The sequence below is a fragment of the Balaenoptera acutorostrata genome, chromosome 1 (assembly GCF_949987535.1).
Source record: "Balaenoptera acutorostrata chromosome 1, mBalAcu1.1, whole genome shotgun sequence".
In the NCBI taxonomy this organism is placed as follows: domain Eukaryota; kingdom Metazoa; phylum Chordata; class Mammalia; order Artiodactyla; family Balaenopteridae; genus Balaenoptera; species Balaenoptera acutorostrata.
In genome coordinates this window covers 13,001,112-13,021,668 of record NC_080064.1, presented here as the reverse complement: position 1 = coordinate 13,021,668, position 20,557 = coordinate 13,001,112, and the positions used below count along the sequence as shown (strand labels likewise).

Below are 20,557 nucleotides of genomic sequence, written 5' to 3'. Positions count from 1 at the left end.
ACGGCCAAAAAATAATAATAATAATATTTTCAGGAATCTTTTCACTTCCTCCACTTCCTCTTAAACACCACAAGGTGGCATTAGCCAAACGTTCCTGTCATTTCACAATGGAGTCCCTAGTGAAAAGTGTTCATTTGTAGAAATGACTTTCCTTTTATTAATGATCTTAGCCAGCTTGGTGATAAGATAAAATACAGCTTTCATCCTCACCTTCACTTTCATTTTCTTCATACATTTTCTTCTTTTATACTGAGAGCCGATATTTTCAGCTTCATTTAATTTGGGGCGGTTTTTGCGAGCAAGTAATAAACTCCATTGCATTTCTTGTAATTACTCAATTAACCTTAAGAGTTTTTACTTTCTTTAACAGTGTATAAGAGAATTAGCTGGCCTGGAATACCATCTGAATATTTCTATCTTCAACTTATAAGTGCTCTTTGGACTGGCAGGATCCCTCATCACCACAGTAGAAGCTCAGCAGGACTTGTTGAGACCTTGTTTCATCTGCCTAAATGCAGAAGGGCTTCAAGGACTATGGGATGGGGGCAGCTTAGCATTACAGTTAAGTCCCCTATGTACGAACAAGTTCCGTTCCGAGAGTGCGTTCGGAAGTCCAGTTTGTTCGGAAGTCCAACAAAGTTAGCCTAGGTACCCAACTAACACAATCGGCTATATGGTACTGTACTGTAATAGGTTTGTAGTACTTTTCACACAAATAATACATAAAAAACAAACAAACACGAAAGATAAAGAAAACATTTTTAATCTTACAGTACAGTACCTTAAAAGTACAGTAGTACAGTATAACAGCTGGCATACAGGGGCTGGCATCAAGTGAACAGGCCAGAAGAATTACTGACAGGAGGAGGGAGAGGAGGTGGGAGATGGTTCCTTGCTGGAACCAGATGCACGTTCGCACCTTTGAAAGTCCGCAACTTGAAGGTTCTTATGTAGGGGGTTTACTGTATACAGTAAGTGGTTAGGACTCCGCGCTTTCACTGCCGAGGACCGGCATTCAATCCCTAGTCGGGGAACTGAGATCCCACAAGCCACACAGCGCAGCCAGAAAATAAAATTTTTTAATTAAATTAAAAAAAATTGATAGACTGAGTAATGCAGATTGCCCTCCCTAACATGGATGAGCCTTATCCAATCAACTGAAGGCCTCAGTAGAACAAAAGGCTGACCCTCCTTCGAATAAGAGGAAGTTCCTCCTGCCTGACTGCTTTCAAACTAAGACATTGATTTTTTTTTTTTTTAAATATTTACACACACAGGTTTTGGTTTGTTTGTTTATTTATTTATTTATTTATGGCTGCGTTGGGTCTTCGTTTCTGTGTGAGGGCTTTCTCTAGTTGCGGCAAGTGGGGGCCACTCTTCTTCGCGGTGCGCGGGCCTCTCACTATCGCGGCCTCTCTTGTTGCGGAGCACAGGCTCCAGACGCGCAGACTCAGTAATTGTGGCTCACAGGTCTAGTTGCTCCACGGCATGTGGGATCTTCCCACGCCAGGGCTCGAACCCATGTCCCCTGCATTGGCAGGCAGATTCTCAACCACTGCTCCACCAGGGAAGCCCAAGACATTGATTTTTTTTCTTGCCTTTGGACTTGAAATAACGACTCTTCCTGGGTCTTGAGCCTGCTGGCCTTTGGACTAGAACTATACCATTGGCTCTCCAGCTTACCAACTGCAGATCTTGAGACTTGTTATCCCCTGTAATCACGTGAGCCAATTCCTTATAATAAGTCTCTTTTCATATATGTGTATATATATGTACACACCATTGGTTCTGTTTCTCTGGAGAACCCTAACTAATACACCTGCTCTTAAGGAGTTAAGACATAAAGAGAAGAAAACAGCACCAAGAAGAGACCTGAGAATATTCACAAATGAATAGTACAGTGTTTAGGAACGTGGGTTCTGGAGCCAGACAGACAGACCTGGGTTCCAATCCTGGCTCCACTCACCAGCTCTGTAATCACGGGCCCATCACTTGGTCTCTGAGCCTCATTTTTCTTGTCTTTAAAATGAAGATTCAGTGGAGTAATTAATATAAAGCATTTAATTCGGTGCCAGACAATAATAAATAGTGGTTTTTTAAATGAGTATAAAGTTAAATATAAAACTTTTTTTTGAGCAACAGCACTCTTTTTGCAAATATGTTTTTATGGGGAGGCTGTTGTGGTTGAAGGCGTGAGGGAAGTCAGGCCCACCCTCTTAACCTTATCCTATCCCAGCAGCCCCTGGGTGGCACTCTAGGATTCCTTGGCTCGCTGTGTGAAACCCACTGGCAGAGACTGCAAGTGCCCAGGAGATGGAACAGAATCATCAGAGAGAGCAGGTCTCAGCTGTTTGTTAGTTCCCTAAATTTATTTTAAGATACAATATTCTTTATCTTGTTTCCTGCCATAATGCTATGGACGGAATGCTTGTGTTCCCCCAAAATTCATATGTGGAAGCCCTAATCCCCACTGTGGTGGTATTTGAAAATGGGGCCTTTGAGAGGGAATTAGGGTTAAATTAGGTCATGAGGGTAGGACCTGTATGATGGGATTAATGCCTTTATAAAAAGAGGAAAAGATATGAGATCTCTTTCCAACATGTGAAGATAGAGCAGGAATGTAGCTCTCTGCAAACCAAGAAGGTCCTCACTAGACATCGAATCTGCTGACACCTTGATCTTGGGCTTCCCAGCCTCCAAAACTGTGAGAAGTAAATGATTGTTGTTTAAGCCACCCAGCCTTCGGTATTTTCTTACAATGGCCCAGACTAAGACACCTAATCGAAAAGCACCAGCATCTCATTTTGACAACTGCAGTGGCTTTCTAACTGGTTTCCCCAGATGTCATGTGACAGTTCTTCCCTTGTAAGCCAGTGATGTTCTTCTCAAAAATAAAAATGATTGTGTCACCTACCTGATAAATTTTTATTAGCTTCTTATTGCTCTTAGGATAAAATCAAAACTTACAAGTCTTTCTTAAGTTCCTCGAGTCTGCCACTCTTCCATCCCTTGTCAAGTCACCCTGCTTTACAGTGGACTTCTCTCGGTCCTCACAGGTGCCTGTGCTCTCCCCAACCCGGGCCTCTACGTGTGTTGTTCCTAGGTTTATAACACCCTGTTCTCCTTCCCCTTCATCCCTATACATCAAGCCTCGGCTTAAATATCATTTATAGAGCCTTCCCCGACCACTTAGACTAGTGCAAGTCTCTGCTGCATTCTTCCCTCTCTACACTTTATTGTGAATATTTCATTTATCTTCTTGCTCACTACAAAGTAGATTCTATAAGGGCCAAGGCTATGTCTCTTTTGTTAAGCACCATTTCACCAGCCCCCAGCACCATGTCTGGCATATTACAGGTACTTAGTATTGTGTGTTGGATATTGGATGACTGCGTATCCCAAGAAGACTGTGTCAGTAATGTGTGGGTTTGTATCCAGTATTGCAGTTTATAGTGGCAACTAAACAGAAGGATTTATCTTGCATTTTTAATGATTTTTTTTTCTCCTTCTTATGAACTTTGTAAATTTCAGGCCTGCCGTGGGGCCCAGACAGCTGCAGCCACAGCTCCCCGAATCAAGAAATTTGCCATCTATCGATGGGACCCAGACAAGACTGGAGATAAACCTCATATGCAAACTTACGAAATTGATTTGAATAAGTGAGTATCTCTGTGAAAGCTAGGTATTTGATAAATGAAGGTGAGCTCTTGATCTATTTCAGGGACATGCTTTTCCCATCCTTGGAAGGTTTAAAAACAGATTATCCAGTGGCTCTGGAATTTATCATCTATTTTTAAAACAACAAGGTAGATACCTGATTCAAAAACATAATACCAAGAAGAACAACTTTTACAAAATTCGTTTCCTTCCCGCAAATCAAAGTATAACAGTTTCTAGGAACACTGCCAGAGATAGCATTATGCATAGTATCTGAAGTCATTAACACATTAACAATTTAAAAATACTCAATGTTTTTATGTTAATTTATGTATATGGACCTATGTATTCTATAATAATGATAAGCACTGTAAACTTGGCTGGAATGGTGATAGGACAAGATAGGGGTGTAGTTTAAATATTAAAAATGATCCATACCTATGTATTAGCTTTCTGTTTCTGTCGTAATAATTGCTGCAAACTTAGTGGCTTAAAACAACATAGACTTATTATCTTATAGTTCTGTAGGTTAGAAGTCTGGTAAAGGTTTCGTGACTAAAATCAAGGTGTCAGCAGGCTCTGTTCCTTTCTGGAGACTAGAGAATCCGTTTTCTGCTCCTTCGAGCTGTTGGCAGAATTCAGTTCCTTATGGTTGTAAGACCGAGGTCCCTGTTTTCTTGTTGGCTGAAAGCTGAGAGCCATTCCCAGTTTTTAGAGAAACTGCATTCCTTGGCTCATAGTCCACATCTTCAAAGCCAACAACAGCACGTTGAGTCCTTCACATTACCACTCCTGAACCACTCCTCTTCCATCTTGTTTTTTTTTAATTTTATTTATTTATTTTTGGCTGCATTGGGTCTTCGTTGTGGTGCATGGGCTTCTCATTGCAGTGGCTTGTCTTATTGCGGAGCACGGGCTCTAGGCACGCAGGCTTCAGTAGTTGTGGCACGTGGGCTCAGTAGTTGTGTCATGTGGGCTCTAGAGCACAGGCTCAGTAGTTGTGGCACACGGGCGTAGTTGCTCCGCGGCATGTGGGATCTTCCCGGACCAGGGCTCGAACCCGTGTCCCCTGCATTGGCCGGAGGATTCTTAACCACTGAGCCACCAGGGAAGCCCCCTCTTCCATCTTTAAAGAATCTCCACAGGTAGCCAGAAGGAAAGAAGAATCTAGTGGGCTGGGCTCTAGCTTCCCACCACTCCACACCTCCACCTCCCAAGTAGAACCAGAGCTGCTCTGTTTTATGATCTGTTTTATTTGTAAATGAATAAGTATTTCTTTTGAACAAAAGCTTCCATGGCACCAAAAAAGTTATTTGAAAACCACAGGTACTTTAAATGCTTTTTTTAAACTCTATCAACACACAAACTCTTTTAATAAGATAGAGTTAATTGATACATAATCTTCTTCTCAGACAAAATTATCAAATATTCAGCAACCAAAAATTATTAATAAAATTCAAAGAAAGGGAAATTGTACAGGCCACATTTTCTGACCATAATACAATAAAACTAAAAATTCATATCAAGAACAAAAAAACCCTAATTACTTGGAAATTTAAAGCACTCTTTTAAATAACTACTTGATTAAGGAATAATAAAAATATTATTATCAGATACTTAGAAAATAAAAACATTGCAAATTAAAACTAGAGAATGTGATTAAAACTGGAAGAGTTGGGGCTTCCCTGGTGGCGCAGTGGTTGAGAATCTGCCTGCTAATGCAGGGGACACGGGTTCGAGCCCTGGTCTGGGAAGATCCCACATGCCACGGAGCAGCTGGGCCCGTGAGCCACAATTGCTGAGCCTGCGCGTCTGGAGCCTGTGCCCCGTGACGGGAGGGGCCGCGATAGAGAAAGGCCCGCGCACCGCGATGAAGAGCGGTCCCCGCACCGCGATGAAGAGTGGCCCCCGCTTGCCGCAACTGGAGAAAGCCCTCGCACGAACCGAAGACCCAACACAGCCAAAAATAAATAAATAAATAAATAAATAAATAAGAAAATCCTTTAAAAAAAAAAAAAAAAAAAAAACTGGAAGAGTTGGGGCTTCCCTGGTGGCGCAGTGGTTAAGAATCCGCCTGCCAATGCAGGGGACACGGGTTCGAGCCCTGGTCCCGGAAGATCCCACATGCCGCAGAGAGGCTGGGCCCGTGAGCCACAATTACTGAGCCTGCGCGTCTGGAGCCTGTGCTCCGCAACAAGAGAGGCCGCGATAGTGAGAGGCCCGCGCACCGCGATGAAGAGTGGCCCCCGCTTGCCACAACCGGAGAAAGCCCTCGCACAGAAACGAAGACCCAACACAGCCATAAATAAATAAATAAATAAATAAATAATTTAAAAAAAAAAACTGGAAGAGTTAAATTCATAACTATTTTTAATGATAAAATTTAAAGTGATTGCGTTTACTTCCAATAATGGCAGAATAGTTTCCCTCATACTAACCTTTCAACAAATAATAACTGTACACTCTGGTTTATAAGATAAATATAAGAAGCAATGACCTGAAGGCACAGGAGAGTGACCAAAGCAGGCAGACACTGGAAGGGAGTTGACACCTGTAAGTATAGAGTGTTGCTTGGATAAATAAACTTTTTGCATGTTTTTTTTTTACCTGAGGGCAAGCCCTGGTTGATGTGGGAGTGCAAGGGCTAAAACTCGATTAAAAAAAAAATCACAGTCTAGGGACTTCCCTGGTGGTGCAGTGGTTAAGAATCCGCCTGCCAATGCAGGGGACACGAGTTTGAGCCCTGGTCCAGGAAGATCCCACATGCCGTGGAGCAACTAAGCCCGTGTGCCACAGCTACTGAGCCTGCGCTCTAGAGCCTGCGAGCCACAACTACTGAGTCCGTGTGCCAAAACTACTGAAGCCCACGCGCCTAGAGCCCGTGCTCCACAACAAGAGAAGCCACCGCAGTGAGAAGCCTGCGCACCGCAACAAAGAGTAGCCCCCGCTCGCCGCAACTAGAGAAAGCCCGCACAGCCAAAATAAATAAATAAATAAATTTATTGAAAACAAAAACAAAAAAACCCCACAGTCTTAGTGTGGTCACTAGCTTGAATAACCAGATGATATATTTGGAAGCTACCATAGCACCAGAAAATGAGGGGGAAATCCTGGAAAGAAGTACAGAGGGGGAGCCCCAAATTCTGTTTGCGAACCGTGCCCAGATCTTGAGTTCAGCCATACTAATTGTTGCTTTAAAAAAAAATCAGGCCGTGCTGAGGGCACCGGCAAGAGCGGGTGCGAGCGGGTGGCTGGTGGGGCTGGTGTGTCGGGTGGGCAGGCCGGAAGCTGGGTCGCCTGAGCCCGCGGCTTCTGGCATCCTGACCCACACTCAGCTGGTCACTCTGAAGGGATACGGGGTGGGGGGGCTCCAAGTGGCCGCACAGCAGGGAGCGGCGGCGGCAGCCTCAGGTCCTGAGTCTCTATAGAAGCTGAAATCCATCAATCCCCTTTCTTCAAAATGCAGTGAAATGTACCAAAGACTGTATTCCGACTGGCACGTAGGACATGCATGGAACCAGATAAAGCTGGTCTTTGGGGACACTGTCAAAACAGAAAGGAACCATTACTTTTATATACGTCGGAATCCAGAGTGGTTTGGGTACCGGGCCCTCAGAAACGATGGCTGCACTTACCTGCTACCCAGTGTTGCAAAGGAAAGGAAGCCATTCATTGCTCATCCACCCCAACCAGGGGTCCTTCACCCTAAACAGTGGGAGCAGGATATTTTATCCAAGAGGGTTCTGTCATCCAGTGCTACATCCCCAGGAACTCCCTCCAAAAAAAGGAAGAACCTGATCCTTTACAAGACAGATCAGTTGGTCCTTATCAACGATTTAAGAAAACATTTAGGGCTTCCCTGGTAGCGCAGTGGTTAAGAATCCGCCTGCCAATGCAGGGGACACAGGTTCAAGCCCTGGTCCGGGAAGATCCCACATGCCGCGGAGTAACTAAGCTTGCAAGCCACAACTACTGAGCCTGTGCACCACAACTACTGAGCCTGCTGCGCTCTAGAGCACGCGAGCCACAACTACTGAGCCTGCGAGCCACAACAACTGAAGCCTGTGCACCTAGAGCCCGTGCTCTAAGACAAAGAGAAGACACCACAATGAAAAGCCGGCGCACCGCAACAAAGAGTAGGCCCCTCTCGCTGCAACTAGAGAAGGTCCGCGCACAGCAACAAAGACCCAACACAGCCAAAAATAAAATAAATAAATAAAAATAAATTTATTTTTTAAAAAAAATTTAGATAATATGGGAAAGTTTTGATTCCAGTGCATCTAATAACTTCCAGTGTTTGGCTTGGAATGTTTTATTATGCAGCCATAAAAGGAGTGAATGTCGTTCCTTTTCTAGAACTTACTGGGTTACCTGACAGCGTAGCAAACATTCTGAAAAATTCCCAGAGTGGAAATGCACTAACAGCATATGCCCTGTTGAAGATTGCAGTGCCTACGTGATACACTGTGACCCGGGGGGGGGACTGCTTTCACTGTGAAGTATCTGCGCAGCCGTGGCTGCATGTCAACGCCACCTCCTGTGAAGGAGTATCTGCAGGACAGGATGGAGGAGACAAAGGAGCTCCTCACAGAGAAGATGGAGGAGACAAAGGACAGGCTCACTGAAAAACTGCAAGAAACCAAAGGAAAGGTTTCTTTTAAGAAAAAAGTGGAATAAGGTGCCTTATATACCAGGCTATAGACAGTTCCTGCACTTTAACCCTTGGAGACTATGGACAAAGGTAAATGCTCTTGAATATTTTTTTGGTTAGCAGCCTAAATATAGCAGTCCTCTGAGGGTTAAAGAACTGAGATAACTTTTTAAAGTTAAACATCACTAGAAAATCAGTGTTTTTTGAAAAGAAAAAATGAATCCAGTATAAGAATTTCGTGTCAGTAGCAGCGTTAAGCAGTGGTCCATGTCTTCAGTCATCCTTGCTTTGTGTTCAGATGCAGCTGTTGACTCCTTGAATAGCTGGTGCGGCCCTCCACAGATTTAACACTAGGTCTTCATCTTTGTTATTCATTGAGGTTTTAACTATATTCAGTTCTCAATGTGGAGACAAACTGTTATCATCAGAACTGCTTGTGAATAAGAGGATATTTAGTCTTTCTATAAAGACAGTATATAACGGTTACATACCAGTTAAAAGGTAGACTTCATATGAAGAAAGCTGAATGAAAATTGGGTCATGTATATGTAAATAAGATGTATTGGTTATATGTAAATGAAAAATTGACCCTTTTAACATGATTTTTACCTGAAGCTTGCCATAATCAAATTTTTTAAGCAAATCTGTGCGACATAGCACTTTCTCACCCAGAACGTAAAACTGTTATTCCTGTGTCATGTCCTCTCCAACTGATCTCTCAGAGGAAAAGGGAAAATCATTACACCTTAAGTTTATGGTGGAGATCAAATACCCTTAGCAGTGCCTGGAGCTTGTGGTTCTCAGCAGTGCAGGTTTGGGAGGATGGGACCTGCCTGTCCCTGCCTCCTGGTCTCCACCAGCCAGAGTCGGTCTTGATTCCATTTTGGAGTAAAATTTTAAGATTGTAGCTGCTGTTTCCTCTTGCATTGAAACATCCTTACTTGAGCATTTTACTTGAATTTTTTAAATAGCAAAGCTCTCATTAAAACCTTCTTGGAATGAAATTCAGTCATGTCAGATGTGAAAGTTGCCCCAATTTGTGTGGGTGTGTTTGAGGATGTGTTTGTGTGTTTCCTTTTGCTCTGCCTTTACTTCAATTCTAACCTTTGAATTGAAAGAGGGAACGGGCCTCTTTCTAGACTGTCTTTGTTATGGGTGATCTGATAAGGCAAGAGAATGCCAGAAGTAGTCCCGCAGGCATCACTGCTGTGAGGCAGGGTTTTCATATTAAATACTGAGTTTGGCCAAATTTAGAGAATACTTTAAAGGGAAAATAATGTTTACATTTGATACGTCTAATCATTATATTGGCTGTGCTGTGGTTGGACTCTTCTTTGGGGGGGTGGGTGGAGTGGTGAGGGGGCAGGGCTCACTCTGCCACATGCAGGCCTGATAAGGCAGGATGGTTTGTCTCCTGATACAGGTCGAACGTGTGATTTCAAATTGACAGCACATTTTCAAATCCAAAACACAGTGTGTTTTAGCTTGTTTATTAAATAATTCACATTTTTGCATATATTAAATGCTAAGATATTAACGAATTTGTTTATTTTTAACCACTGAGACTGCCTGGTGTAAAATCATGTGTTATATGAAACTTTACTTTTCACGTTGCATAGGGCGTGTTTTCCAATGAGGATAAATTGTGGGTCTTAGAAGCACTAATAATCCTGAGTTTCCACCTTTGGTTCAGCCCATTTGAGATTTGTTGCCATCCAGTTTCATAATTGTGTTGTGTTTGTCCAGTTACAGAAAGTGAGGCGCTGGGGAGTGCTTTGAAATTCTCTAGTGAAACATTCTCTGAAGGTGTAAAAAAAAAAAAAAAAAAAAAATCACTCTTCTGAGAAGCATGATACAGTCCAGGGTTACTACAGCATGTTATTCATAAGGTCCAGCATACAACCCAAAATTACTAATCATACAAAGAAACAGTGAAAAGTGAAAAGACAATCAGTGGAGACCAGCCTTGAAGCAACCCAGTTGTGGGAACTAGCAGAAAGGACTTTAAGCAATTATAATTGTGTTCATAGATAAAGGAAGATACGCTCATGATGGGATAGGAAATCTCAGCAGAGAGAAACTATTGATATTTAAAAAGAACCAATGGAAAATCTGGAACTGAAAAATACAATATCTGAAATAGAAAATTCACTGTATAGGCTTAACAGCAGATTGGAAATGACAGTAGGAAGATTTGGTGAACCTGAAAGTAAATTACTAGGAAGTGTCTATTCTTAAGACAAAAAGGAAAAAAAGATTTTTAAAAAAGAACCTCATTGATCCATGAAACAGTATCAGAAGGTCTAACACATGTGGAATTGGAGTCCCAGAAGGAGTGGAGTGGGGGAATGGGCAAAAAATATATTTGAAAAGGTAATGGCCAAGAATTTCTCAAGCTTGTGAAAAACATAATTTACATATTCAAGAATCTTAGTGAGGGCTTCCCTGGTGGCGCAGTGGTTAGGAATCCACCTGCCAATGCAGGGGACATGGGTTTGAGCCCAGGTCCAGGAAGATCCCACATGCTGCAGAGCAACTAAGCCCATGTGCCACAACTACTGAAGCCTGCACGCCTAGAGCCTGTGCTCTGCTACAAGAGAAGCCACCACAATGAGAAGCCCATGCACTGCAATGAAGAGTAGCCCCCACTCGCTGCAACTAGAGAAAGCCCTCACAGAGCAACGAAGACCCAATGCAGCCATAAATAAGTAAATAGATAGATAGATAGATAAATTTTTAAAAAAGAATCTTAGTGAACTCCAAGCCCAACATAAATAAATAAATAAATAAATAATAAATAGGATCTTAGTGAACTCCAAGCAGGGTAGATACACAGAAAACCACACAAGCACATCATAATCAAATTACTGAAGATAAACAAAATCTTGAAAGCTATGAGAAAAAAACACATTGCATGCAGGGATATGAATGATTGTTTACTACTCATCAGAAATTACAGAAGCCAAAAGACAGTGGAATGTCTTCTCTAAGTTACTAAAAGGAAAGCTCTGTCAACTGAAATTCCGTATTCAGCAAAAGATCTTCAAGATGAAGATGAAATTAAGATATTTTCAGATAACGAAAAGTAAAAGAAGTCATAGCTTCCTGTACTGCGTGAAAGAGGAAGTTTTTCAGGCTGAAGAAAAATAATACTAGGTGGGCCAGAGACCTGTGCCACATGAAAAAGGAAGTTTTTCAGGCTGAAGAAAAATAATGCCAGGTGGAAACTCAACTCTTAGAAAAGTAATGAAAGGCACCATATATGATAAATACAAAACCATTTTTTCATCTTAACTTTATTAAAATAGATATGACTGTTTAAAACAAAATCATAGGGACTTCCCTGATGGTCCATTGAGTAAGACTCCACACTCCCAGTCCGGAGGGCCTGAGTTTGATCCCTGGTCGGGGAACTAGGTCCCGCGTGCATGCCGCAACTAAGAGTTGGCATGCCGCAACTAAGAGTTCGCCTGCCACAAGTAAGAAGTCCACATGCCACAACTAAAAGACCCAGCACAGCCTAAATAAATAAATAAATAATAACATTTTAAAAAAACAAAACAAAATTATAACATTGTCTTACATAAAATATAACTTATATAGAGGTTGGAATGTTGTTACGTGAAGTGGTACAATATTAACTCTAAATAGACTGAAAAGTTAAGGACATATAATTCTAGAGTAACCTTTTTTTTTTTAATGCAGAGAGATATATAGCTAAAATGGAATTGGAATATATAAATTAAATATATCAAAATGGAATTCTGAAAATATTTACTTAATCTAAAAATACTACTTAAAAGAAGGCAGAAAAGAGAGAACAGGGGAAAAGTGTTGGGACAGATAGTAAAATGATAGACCCAAATCCAACCATATCAATAAGTACATCAAATGAAAAGGGACTAAACACTCCAATTAAATGGCAAAGATTGTCAGGATAAGTAAAGAAGCGAAGCCCAACCACATGCTATTTACAAAAAATGCACTTTAAAAATTTTTTGGCCACACTGTGGGGCATGCAGGATCTTAGTTCCCCTACCAGGGATCGAACCCTCACCCCCAGCAGTGGAAGTGTGGAGCCTTAACCACTGGACTGCCAGGGAGGTCCCCCAAAGTGCACTTTAAATATAAAGACACAGATAGGTTGAAAGTGAAAGATTGGAAAACAATATCCATGCAATCTGCATTAAACATAAAAAAGAGTGGCTATGGTAATATTAGATAAAGTAGACTACAAGGCAGAGAACACTACTGGAAATAAGAGGGGACATTTAATAATGATAAGGGGATCATTTTATCAGGAAGACATAACAATCATAAATGTGATTATGAAATACACATTCTTTTTAAGTGCACATGCTATATTCACTAAGATACTGGGCCATAAAACAAATTTCAATAAATTTCAAAAAGTTGGAATCTTATAGGGTATAATCTCTGACCACAGTGGAATTAAAATTTAAAGCAGTAACAGCAAGATAATTTAGGTATCAAAGCAGAAATCACAAGGGAAATTAGAAAAGATATTGAACTAAATGATAATGAAAATATAGCATTTCAAAATACGCAAGATGCATCTAAAGCAGTGCTTAGAGGGAAATTTATAGCTTCAAATGCATACATTAAAAGAAGAAAGGTTTAGAATCAGTGATCTAAGATTCTACCCTAAGAAGGCAGAAAAATAAGAGCAAGGTAAACCAAAAGCAAGTAGAAAAAGGAAATAATAAAAATAAGAGCAGGGACTTCCCTGGTGGTGCAGTGGTTAAGACTCCACGCTCCCAATGCAGGGGGCCCGGGTTCAATCCCTGGTCAGGGAACTAGATCCCACATGCATACCGCAACTAAGAGTTCTCATGCCACAACTAAAGAGCCCGCATGCTGCAACTAAGGAGCCTGCGAGCCACAACTAAGACCCAGCACAACCAAATAAATAAATAAATAAATATTTTTTTAAAAAAAAATAGCAAATAGGATGGGGGCTGGGGGGAAGACAGCTGGTAGAAAAAAATAAAACCAAAAGTTGGTTTTTTTGGAAACAACAAATTTGATCATCTCCTAGCCAGACTGGAGAAACATAAGAGAAAACAAAATCCCAATATCAAGATAGAGAGCCCATGGATATTAAAATGATACCAAGAGAGTATTATGAATAACTTTATGACAAATTCAATAATTGATGAAATGGACAAATTCCTTGAAAAAATACAACTTACCAGATTGACATAAGATGAAATAGAAAATATGAATAGTTCTATGTTACAGAAATTAAATGTGTTATCAAAAACATTTTCACATGGAAAAATCCAGGCCCAGGTGGCTTCACTGGTGAATCATATCACACATTTAAGAAAAGTCTAACACCAATATTCTTTCAGAAAATAAACAAGGAATATTCATTTCCTAGTTCATTTTATGAGGCCCTCATAACCTGATACCAAAATCTAACAAAGACATTACAAAAACGAAAATTACAAATTGGTATCATTCGTGAACATAGACACAAAAATCCGTAAGAAATTTTAGCAGTTCAAATCTAGCAATCTATAATAAGGGATAATGCCTTAATGACCAAGTTTCAGTTTATCTCAGGAATATGAAGTTGGCTTAACACTGGAAAATCAATCATTGTAATTCATCATATAAAGGATAAAGGGGAAAAGCCATAACTCTGCAAATTTGAAAAAGAAGGAAACTTCCTCAACCAGATAAAGAGTATCTAGGGACTTCCCTGGTGGTCCAGTGGGTAAGACTCCACGCTCCCAATGCAGGGGGCCCGGGTTCAATCCCTGGTCAAGGAACTAGATCCTGCATGCATGCCGCAACTAAGAGTTTGCATGCTGCAGCTAAGACCCAGCACAGCCAAGATAGATAGATAGACAGGTAAATAAATAAATAAAAATAAATCTTTTTTTTAAAAAAAAGAGTATGTATGGAAAAAGCTACAGCTAACAACATGCTTAATTGTGAAATATTGAATGCTTTATCCATAAGACCTGTAACAAAACAAAGATGTCCACTCTCCACTTCTATTCAGTATTTTACTATACATTCTAACTAGTGCATTAAAGGCAAATGAAAGAAATAAAAGACATGAAGATCGAAAATGAGGGAATTAAATTGTCTCTAGTCACAAATAACTTGATTGTTTACATATAAAATTCCAAGTAATCTACAAAACTACAAGAACATACTAAGTAAATTTACCAAGGTTGCAGGATACAAGGTCAATATGCAAAAATAATTTTTTTATACTAGCATCAACCATTCAGAATTTTAAGGCTTTAACCAGGGAAATTAGGCAAGAAAAAGAAAGAAAAGGAAATTGGAAAGTAAGAAGGAAACTCTCGGGCCCTTCCACCCGACCGCCATGAGCACCAAGCATGTCACTTGCAGGTATTTTATGCGTGGTGTGTGTCGGGAAGGAAACCAGTGCCTGTTCTCACATGACTTGGCAAACAGCAAGCCATCTACCATCTGCAAATACTACCAGAAGGGCTCTTGCGCCTACGGAACTCGTTGCAGATAACGATCACACGAGGCCCTCTGCTGCAGCTGGTGGGGCCATGGGCACTGTTCCCCACGGGGTGCCCTCCCTCGGTTTCCACAGTCCTCACCCTCCTTCTTACCTCACTGCATCAATCGTGAAAACTAACTTACACGAGCCTGGGAAACGTGAAAAGAGGACATTGGTACTTAGAGACCGAAATCTCTCTGGCATGGCTAAAGAAAAGACTTGCCCAAGTGTGGTGAGTAATCCCGGAGGCTGCAGCGACCTGCAGAACAGCCCAGAGCTGAAGCCGCATTCCTACCTAGAAGCAATCAGGAGTGGTCGCGACAACTTAGAAGCTAGCATCTCCTACAGCAGCGAGCAGCAGCTGTGCCCCTACGCAGCTGCCGGGGAGTGCCGATTTGGGGACGCTTGTGTCTACCTGAATGGGGAAGTTTGTGAAATCTGTAGGTTACAAGTCCTGCACCCCTTCGACCCAGAGCAAAGGAAAGCTCACGAGAAGATCTGCATGTCAACATTCGAACACGAGATGGAGAAGGCCTTTGCCTTCCAGGCCAGTCAGGACAAAGTGTGCAGCATGTGCATGGAGGTTATCCTCGAGAAGGCGTCAGCCTCGTAGCGGAGGTTCGGGATCCTTTCCAACTGCAACCACACGTATTGCCTGTCCTGCATCCGGCAGTGGAGGTGTGCCAAGCAGTTTGAGAACCCAATCATCAAGTCTTGTCCAGAGTGCCATGTGATATCAGAGTTTGTAATTCCAAGTGTGTATTGGGTAGAAGATCAGAATAAAAGGAACGAGTTGATTGAAGCTTTCAAACAGGGAATGGGAAAAAAAGTTTGTAAATACTTTGAGCAAGGCAAAGGGACCTGCCCGTTCGGAAGCAAATGCCTTTACCGCCATGCTTACCCTGATGGGCGGCTAGCGGAACCAGAGAAACCTCGGAAACAGCTCAGTTCTGAAGGCACCGTGAGGTTCTTTAATTCAGTGCGGCTCTGGGATTTCATTGAGAACTGAGAGAGCCAGCATGTCTACAACACTGAAGACGTCGACATGACAGAGCTTGGGGACCTCTTCATGCACCACTCCGGAGTGGAGTCATCAGAACCCTGAAGAGCAGGTGGTCGCCCTGTGTCTTTGGCTCCACCAGCCGAGCCTTCCCCAAGCCAGGGTGTGCAGAGCTTCCTTCACGGCAGCCTGGGGTGGCGTGTCACTTGGATTTGAGTGGGGTTGTATTTAACCTCGGTCTCATCCACTCCATTATTACAGCCATGGGAAGAGTGAGGATATAAAATAACCTTAACACATATATGGAATCGCTGCTTCTCTAGTTGCTATTTATCTTAGTTGCACCTCAAACTCATCAGGGGGGCCAGCTGACCAGCCAGAGTTTTCATTGATTGATTCAGACCAGCCTGGCTCCCGTCCTCGAGGACTGTGCAGCTGCCCCTAAAAGCAGCAGATTCATTTATCTTACCAAAGGATTCCTGTGTGGTGAACCTCCCTAGTATACTGAAATAGTGTGGTCAACACTGGATTTGTATATTGCTTTTAAAAACCACGCTGCACACCTTAGCACAAAACTTGACTTAGGGCTCTGCAGTGTCCCAAATCAGGGGAGAAGTCTTGCTGCGGGACGTTCAGCAGACAGGTATAAACCTTCTTACCTGGGGGTGGGGTGGGGGTGGGGGCTCTTGAAGTAGCAGGAAGCAGAACGGCCCCTCTTTTACGGTTTGTGTTAGGGTCACAATCGGAGTAATCTTGCACACATGCCTCCAGGGAAACTCTCACCTGCTGGCTTGTGCCCCGAGGGCTCATGTGTGTTTTTATCTGTAAAACCTGGCTTTGATTTGAAATTTTATAAATACTTAACAACACCCAACAACAGTTTCTGGTTCTGATCTAGCGGTGGTCCTGAAGAGAACTGAGTTCTGTCATCAGTAGTGATTTTAATTGAACGAACATAACCTTGTGAATCAGAACTCAATCCAAGCCTAAATTATTTTTATAGACAGCTGTAGACACCAAATGTTTTATTACAGAAGAAAGTCTACTCTTTACCTGATTTGGAATAAGAAGAATGACAAAGGCTGAGTTCAATTCCCAGCAGAGGCTCTGGGCCCATTTCCTGTTTCTTGAGTTCTGCTCCCAAAGGCATGAACAAATGGAGTTCAAGCTGTGAGCTCAGGATTTAAAAGGAGGAAACAGCCATTAAACCTACATTTAATTTATTTTATTAAAATAACAAATTGAATAACTATTTTGTCAGGCGCAATAAAAACAAAATTAAACCCAAATTATCAAGAAAGAAAAAAAGGAAACTGTCTTTTCACAGATCACATGACCTTGTATATAGAAAATCCTAACAAATTCACACCAAAAAATTATTAGAATCAATAAATTAGTTCAGCAAAGTTGTAGGATACAAGTTAAGTATATAAAAATCAATTGTATTTCTGTACACCAGCAATGAACAATCCTAAAATAAGAAAATGATTCCATTTACAGTAACATCAAAAAGAATAAAATACTTAGGAACAAACTTGGCAAAAGAAATGCAAGACTGAAAACTATAGAACATTGTTGAAAGAAACTAACAAAGACCTAAATAAATGGAAAGATATTTCATGTTTCTGGGTTGGAAGACTTAATATTTTTAAGGTGGCAGTGCACCCCCAAATTTATATACAGATTCATTGTAATCACTCTCAAACCCCAGTAGCCCTTTTTTGCAGAAATTGACAAGCTGATCCTAAAATTCATATGGAAGTGCAAGGGACAAAGAATAGCCAAAACAATCGATTTCTATGTACCAAAATGTTATTTGCAGCATTGTGTGTAACAGGGAAGGATTTTAAGCAACCTAAGTGTTCTTCCATAGGAAAATGGTTACGTAATTACAGTCCCTTGGCAGAGTTGTTTTTAATGAAAAAAGCAAGATACTATTATATATATATATATTGCATTTTTTTAAGTCTGAGAAAATTTATACCAAACTCTTAATATTGCCTACCTATTATGAAATTTAGCATGAGACAGTTTAAAGGAAGAGCTTTAGCTTTTTAGCTATTTATATTTAATTTTTATAAAATGCAAATACTAGCTTTTGTAACTTAAAGAAAATGAATAAATAGAATTGATGTACGTAATTTAAAACATGCCAGGACAAGAATAGACAGATCATTAGAATAAAAAAAGTTCTAGGGAATCCCCTGCCAGTCCAGTGGTTAGGACTCCATGATTTCACTGCCGAGGGCCCACGTTCAATCCCTGGTCAGGGAACTAAGATCCCACAAGCCACGCGGCATGGCCAAAATAAAAGGAGTTCCAAAATAGACTACATTATATATAAAATTCTAGTATAGAATGGGGTGGTTGGAAGGGGAGTATCACAAATCAGAAGCAAAAGAGGGTTTTTAGTCAGTCAGTGATTTGGGGCAGTTGATTAGCAATTTTTGCAATTTGGGGGAAATAATTTTAAAATGGAAGAAAATTCAAAATACTCATCAAACCTCAGGAAGGAGTGTGGTCTTTTAGACTTAAAAGAGGATAGTATCATAAGGGGAAAAGTGGTCAGCTTTTAACAATGTAAACATTTAAATTTTATGTGTGTTTTAAAATTTTGATTACTGGCGGTTTCCCTGGGGGGCCAGTGGTTAAGACTCTGCGGTGTCAGTGCAGGCGGCGCGGGTTTGATCCCTGGTCGGGGAACTAGGATCCCACATGCTGCGTGGAGCGACCTTTAAAAAAAATAAAAGTGAAAAAAAAAATGTGATTACCAAAATCAGAAGTCAGATAGCCAATTGCTGGTTGAGGGCGGGAGCAAGATTAGCAACAGATGTATTAGATGTGTGATACTGTGATATATATTTGGTCTTGGGTTTCTGTCTTCTAAAACCCTTGTAATCCTAAAGAATAAGAACTGTAGGGTCATCTTTTGTTATATTTTGTTTTCGTTCCCAGTTCCTGAAATAGCTTCAGAAAATAATAAAGGTGAAATGGATATCTTTTGTTATTCATAACAAGCCCTTTTCAACCACACCTGAGTTTATATTAATGCGGTGATTTCTTAAAAGCCCCTAGATAACCACTGGATGGGGGCTGGTTGCTAGGGAATCCAACCATGTGATTAGAGGGCTGGAACTTTAAGCCCATCCCCTGACCTCCCAGGAGGGGAGAGGAGGTAGAGGTTGAATCAGTTACCAGAGACCAATGGTATAGTCAATCATCCCTACGTAATTAAGCCTTCATAAAAATCCTTGAAGTACACGGTTCAGAGAACTTGGGTTGGTAAACTCCAGGAGGTGCTGGGAGAGTGGCCTGCAGGAGAGGGTATGGAAGCTCTCCTCCCCTTCCCACATACCTTGCCCTGTGCGTCTCTTCCATTTGGCTGTTGCAGGGTTGATCCTTTTATAATAAACCAGTAATCTAGTCAGTAAACTTTTTTTTTTTAATTCTGTGAGCCACTCCGATTGATAGTAGCAGAATTGAGTTATACTGTGGGACACCCACTTGGTGTTGCAGAATTGCTTGGCATGGGAAAGACACCCACACATTTGGTGACTAGAAGTGAAGTATTGGGAGTTAGTACAGAAAAACAGAAGAGTTTTTGTTTTAGAAGATGGTAGGCTCAGATCTTTAAAAGAAAAAAAAAAAATCCCGAGACTTCAGTAAACAAAGAGGCAAAGAACATGGACAGAATGAGTCTATAGAATTAGTCCACTAGAATGAACGCTCTGTGCGGGCAGGAATTTGCATCTGTTTTGTCCTCTGGTGTATCTCTAGCACCTAGAACAGAACCTGGTACAGAGCAGGCTTTCAGTAAATAACTGGTAAGTGAGGAAAGCTCAGTGAATTTATGACAAATATTCAACCACTGTAGTATTCAGAGATCTCAAATTAAAACACTGACAGTAATAACACTTCTCCATTCTCAGAATAGCAGAGGTTTTCAAAGGTTACAATTCCCAGTGTTAGCAGAGGTACAGTGAAAAGGGTATAGCATATTGTTGGTAGAAATACGTACAGATAATGCAGGTATGTTAACCAACCTTATTATGGTAATCATTTCACTATATATCAAATTACCATGTTATACACCTTAAATTTACACACTATTATTTGTCAGTAATCTCAAAGCTGAGGGGAAAAAAATAGACAAAGGAAATTGGAGGGGGGGGGCGCATATTTTTTTAAATCCCATTCATAGAAAATTACTGAGAGGACCGCGGGTAGGGGTGGCAACCAGGAAATAGATTTGCTGAGCGCTTCTCTGTGCCAGGTGCTATGACAATTGCATGTTTTGTTTTGTTTTTTAATTTTATTGAAGTATAGTTGATTTACAGTGTTAATTTCTGCTGTACAGCAAAGTGACTCAGTTATACATACATATATTCTGTTATACATATATTCTTTTTCATATTCTTTTTCGTTATAGTTTATCACAGGATATTGAATATAGTTCGCTGTGCTATACAGTAGGACCTTGTTGTTGCATGTTTTTATTTAATCTTCATAATAATCCTGTGATACAAATAATAATTCCATTTTACAGATAAAGAGACTGAGGCTCAGAGAGAATAAGCCATTTCCATAGAGTCACAGTCTCTGCATGATAATAATCATAGTGAGACCGAATGTATGTGGCAGACACTGCTCTGAGTGTTTCATTTTCCTGTATGTTAATTCACCTGCAGCAGTCCTGTGAGATGTGGGCGTTGCTCTCTGTGCTTTGTAGATGGGA

The 20,557-nt window shown here is 41.1% G+C and overlaps 2 protein-coding genes and 1 pseudogene across 2 annotated transcripts in view; all 3 read left to right on the top strand.

The window, feature by feature from the left end:
* Window positions 1-20,557, top strand: part of SDHB (succinate dehydrogenase complex iron sulfur subunit B) — a 38,479-nt gene that overhangs the window by 7,163 nt on the left and 10,759 nt on the right. The window contains exon 2 of the mRNA XM_007175006.3: window positions 3,532-3,659. Within this exon, the coding sequence (XP_007175068.1) occupies window positions 3,532-3,659 (128 nt within the window). The remainder of the gene's footprint in view (window positions 1-3,531; window positions 3,660-20,557) is intronic.
* On the top strand, window positions 7,118-9,628 carry LOC103013245 (protein FAM210A-like; annotated as a pseudogene).
* On the top strand, window positions 9,680-16,486 carry LOC103013526 (E3 ubiquitin-protein ligase makorin-2-like). Its single transcript, XM_057548505.1, is given in 2 exon segments — window positions 9,680-14,831; window positions 14,833-16,486. Coding segments are annotated over 2 exon segments (1,251 nt in total). The 5' UTR covers window positions 9,680-14,675; the 3' UTR covers window positions 15,928-16,486.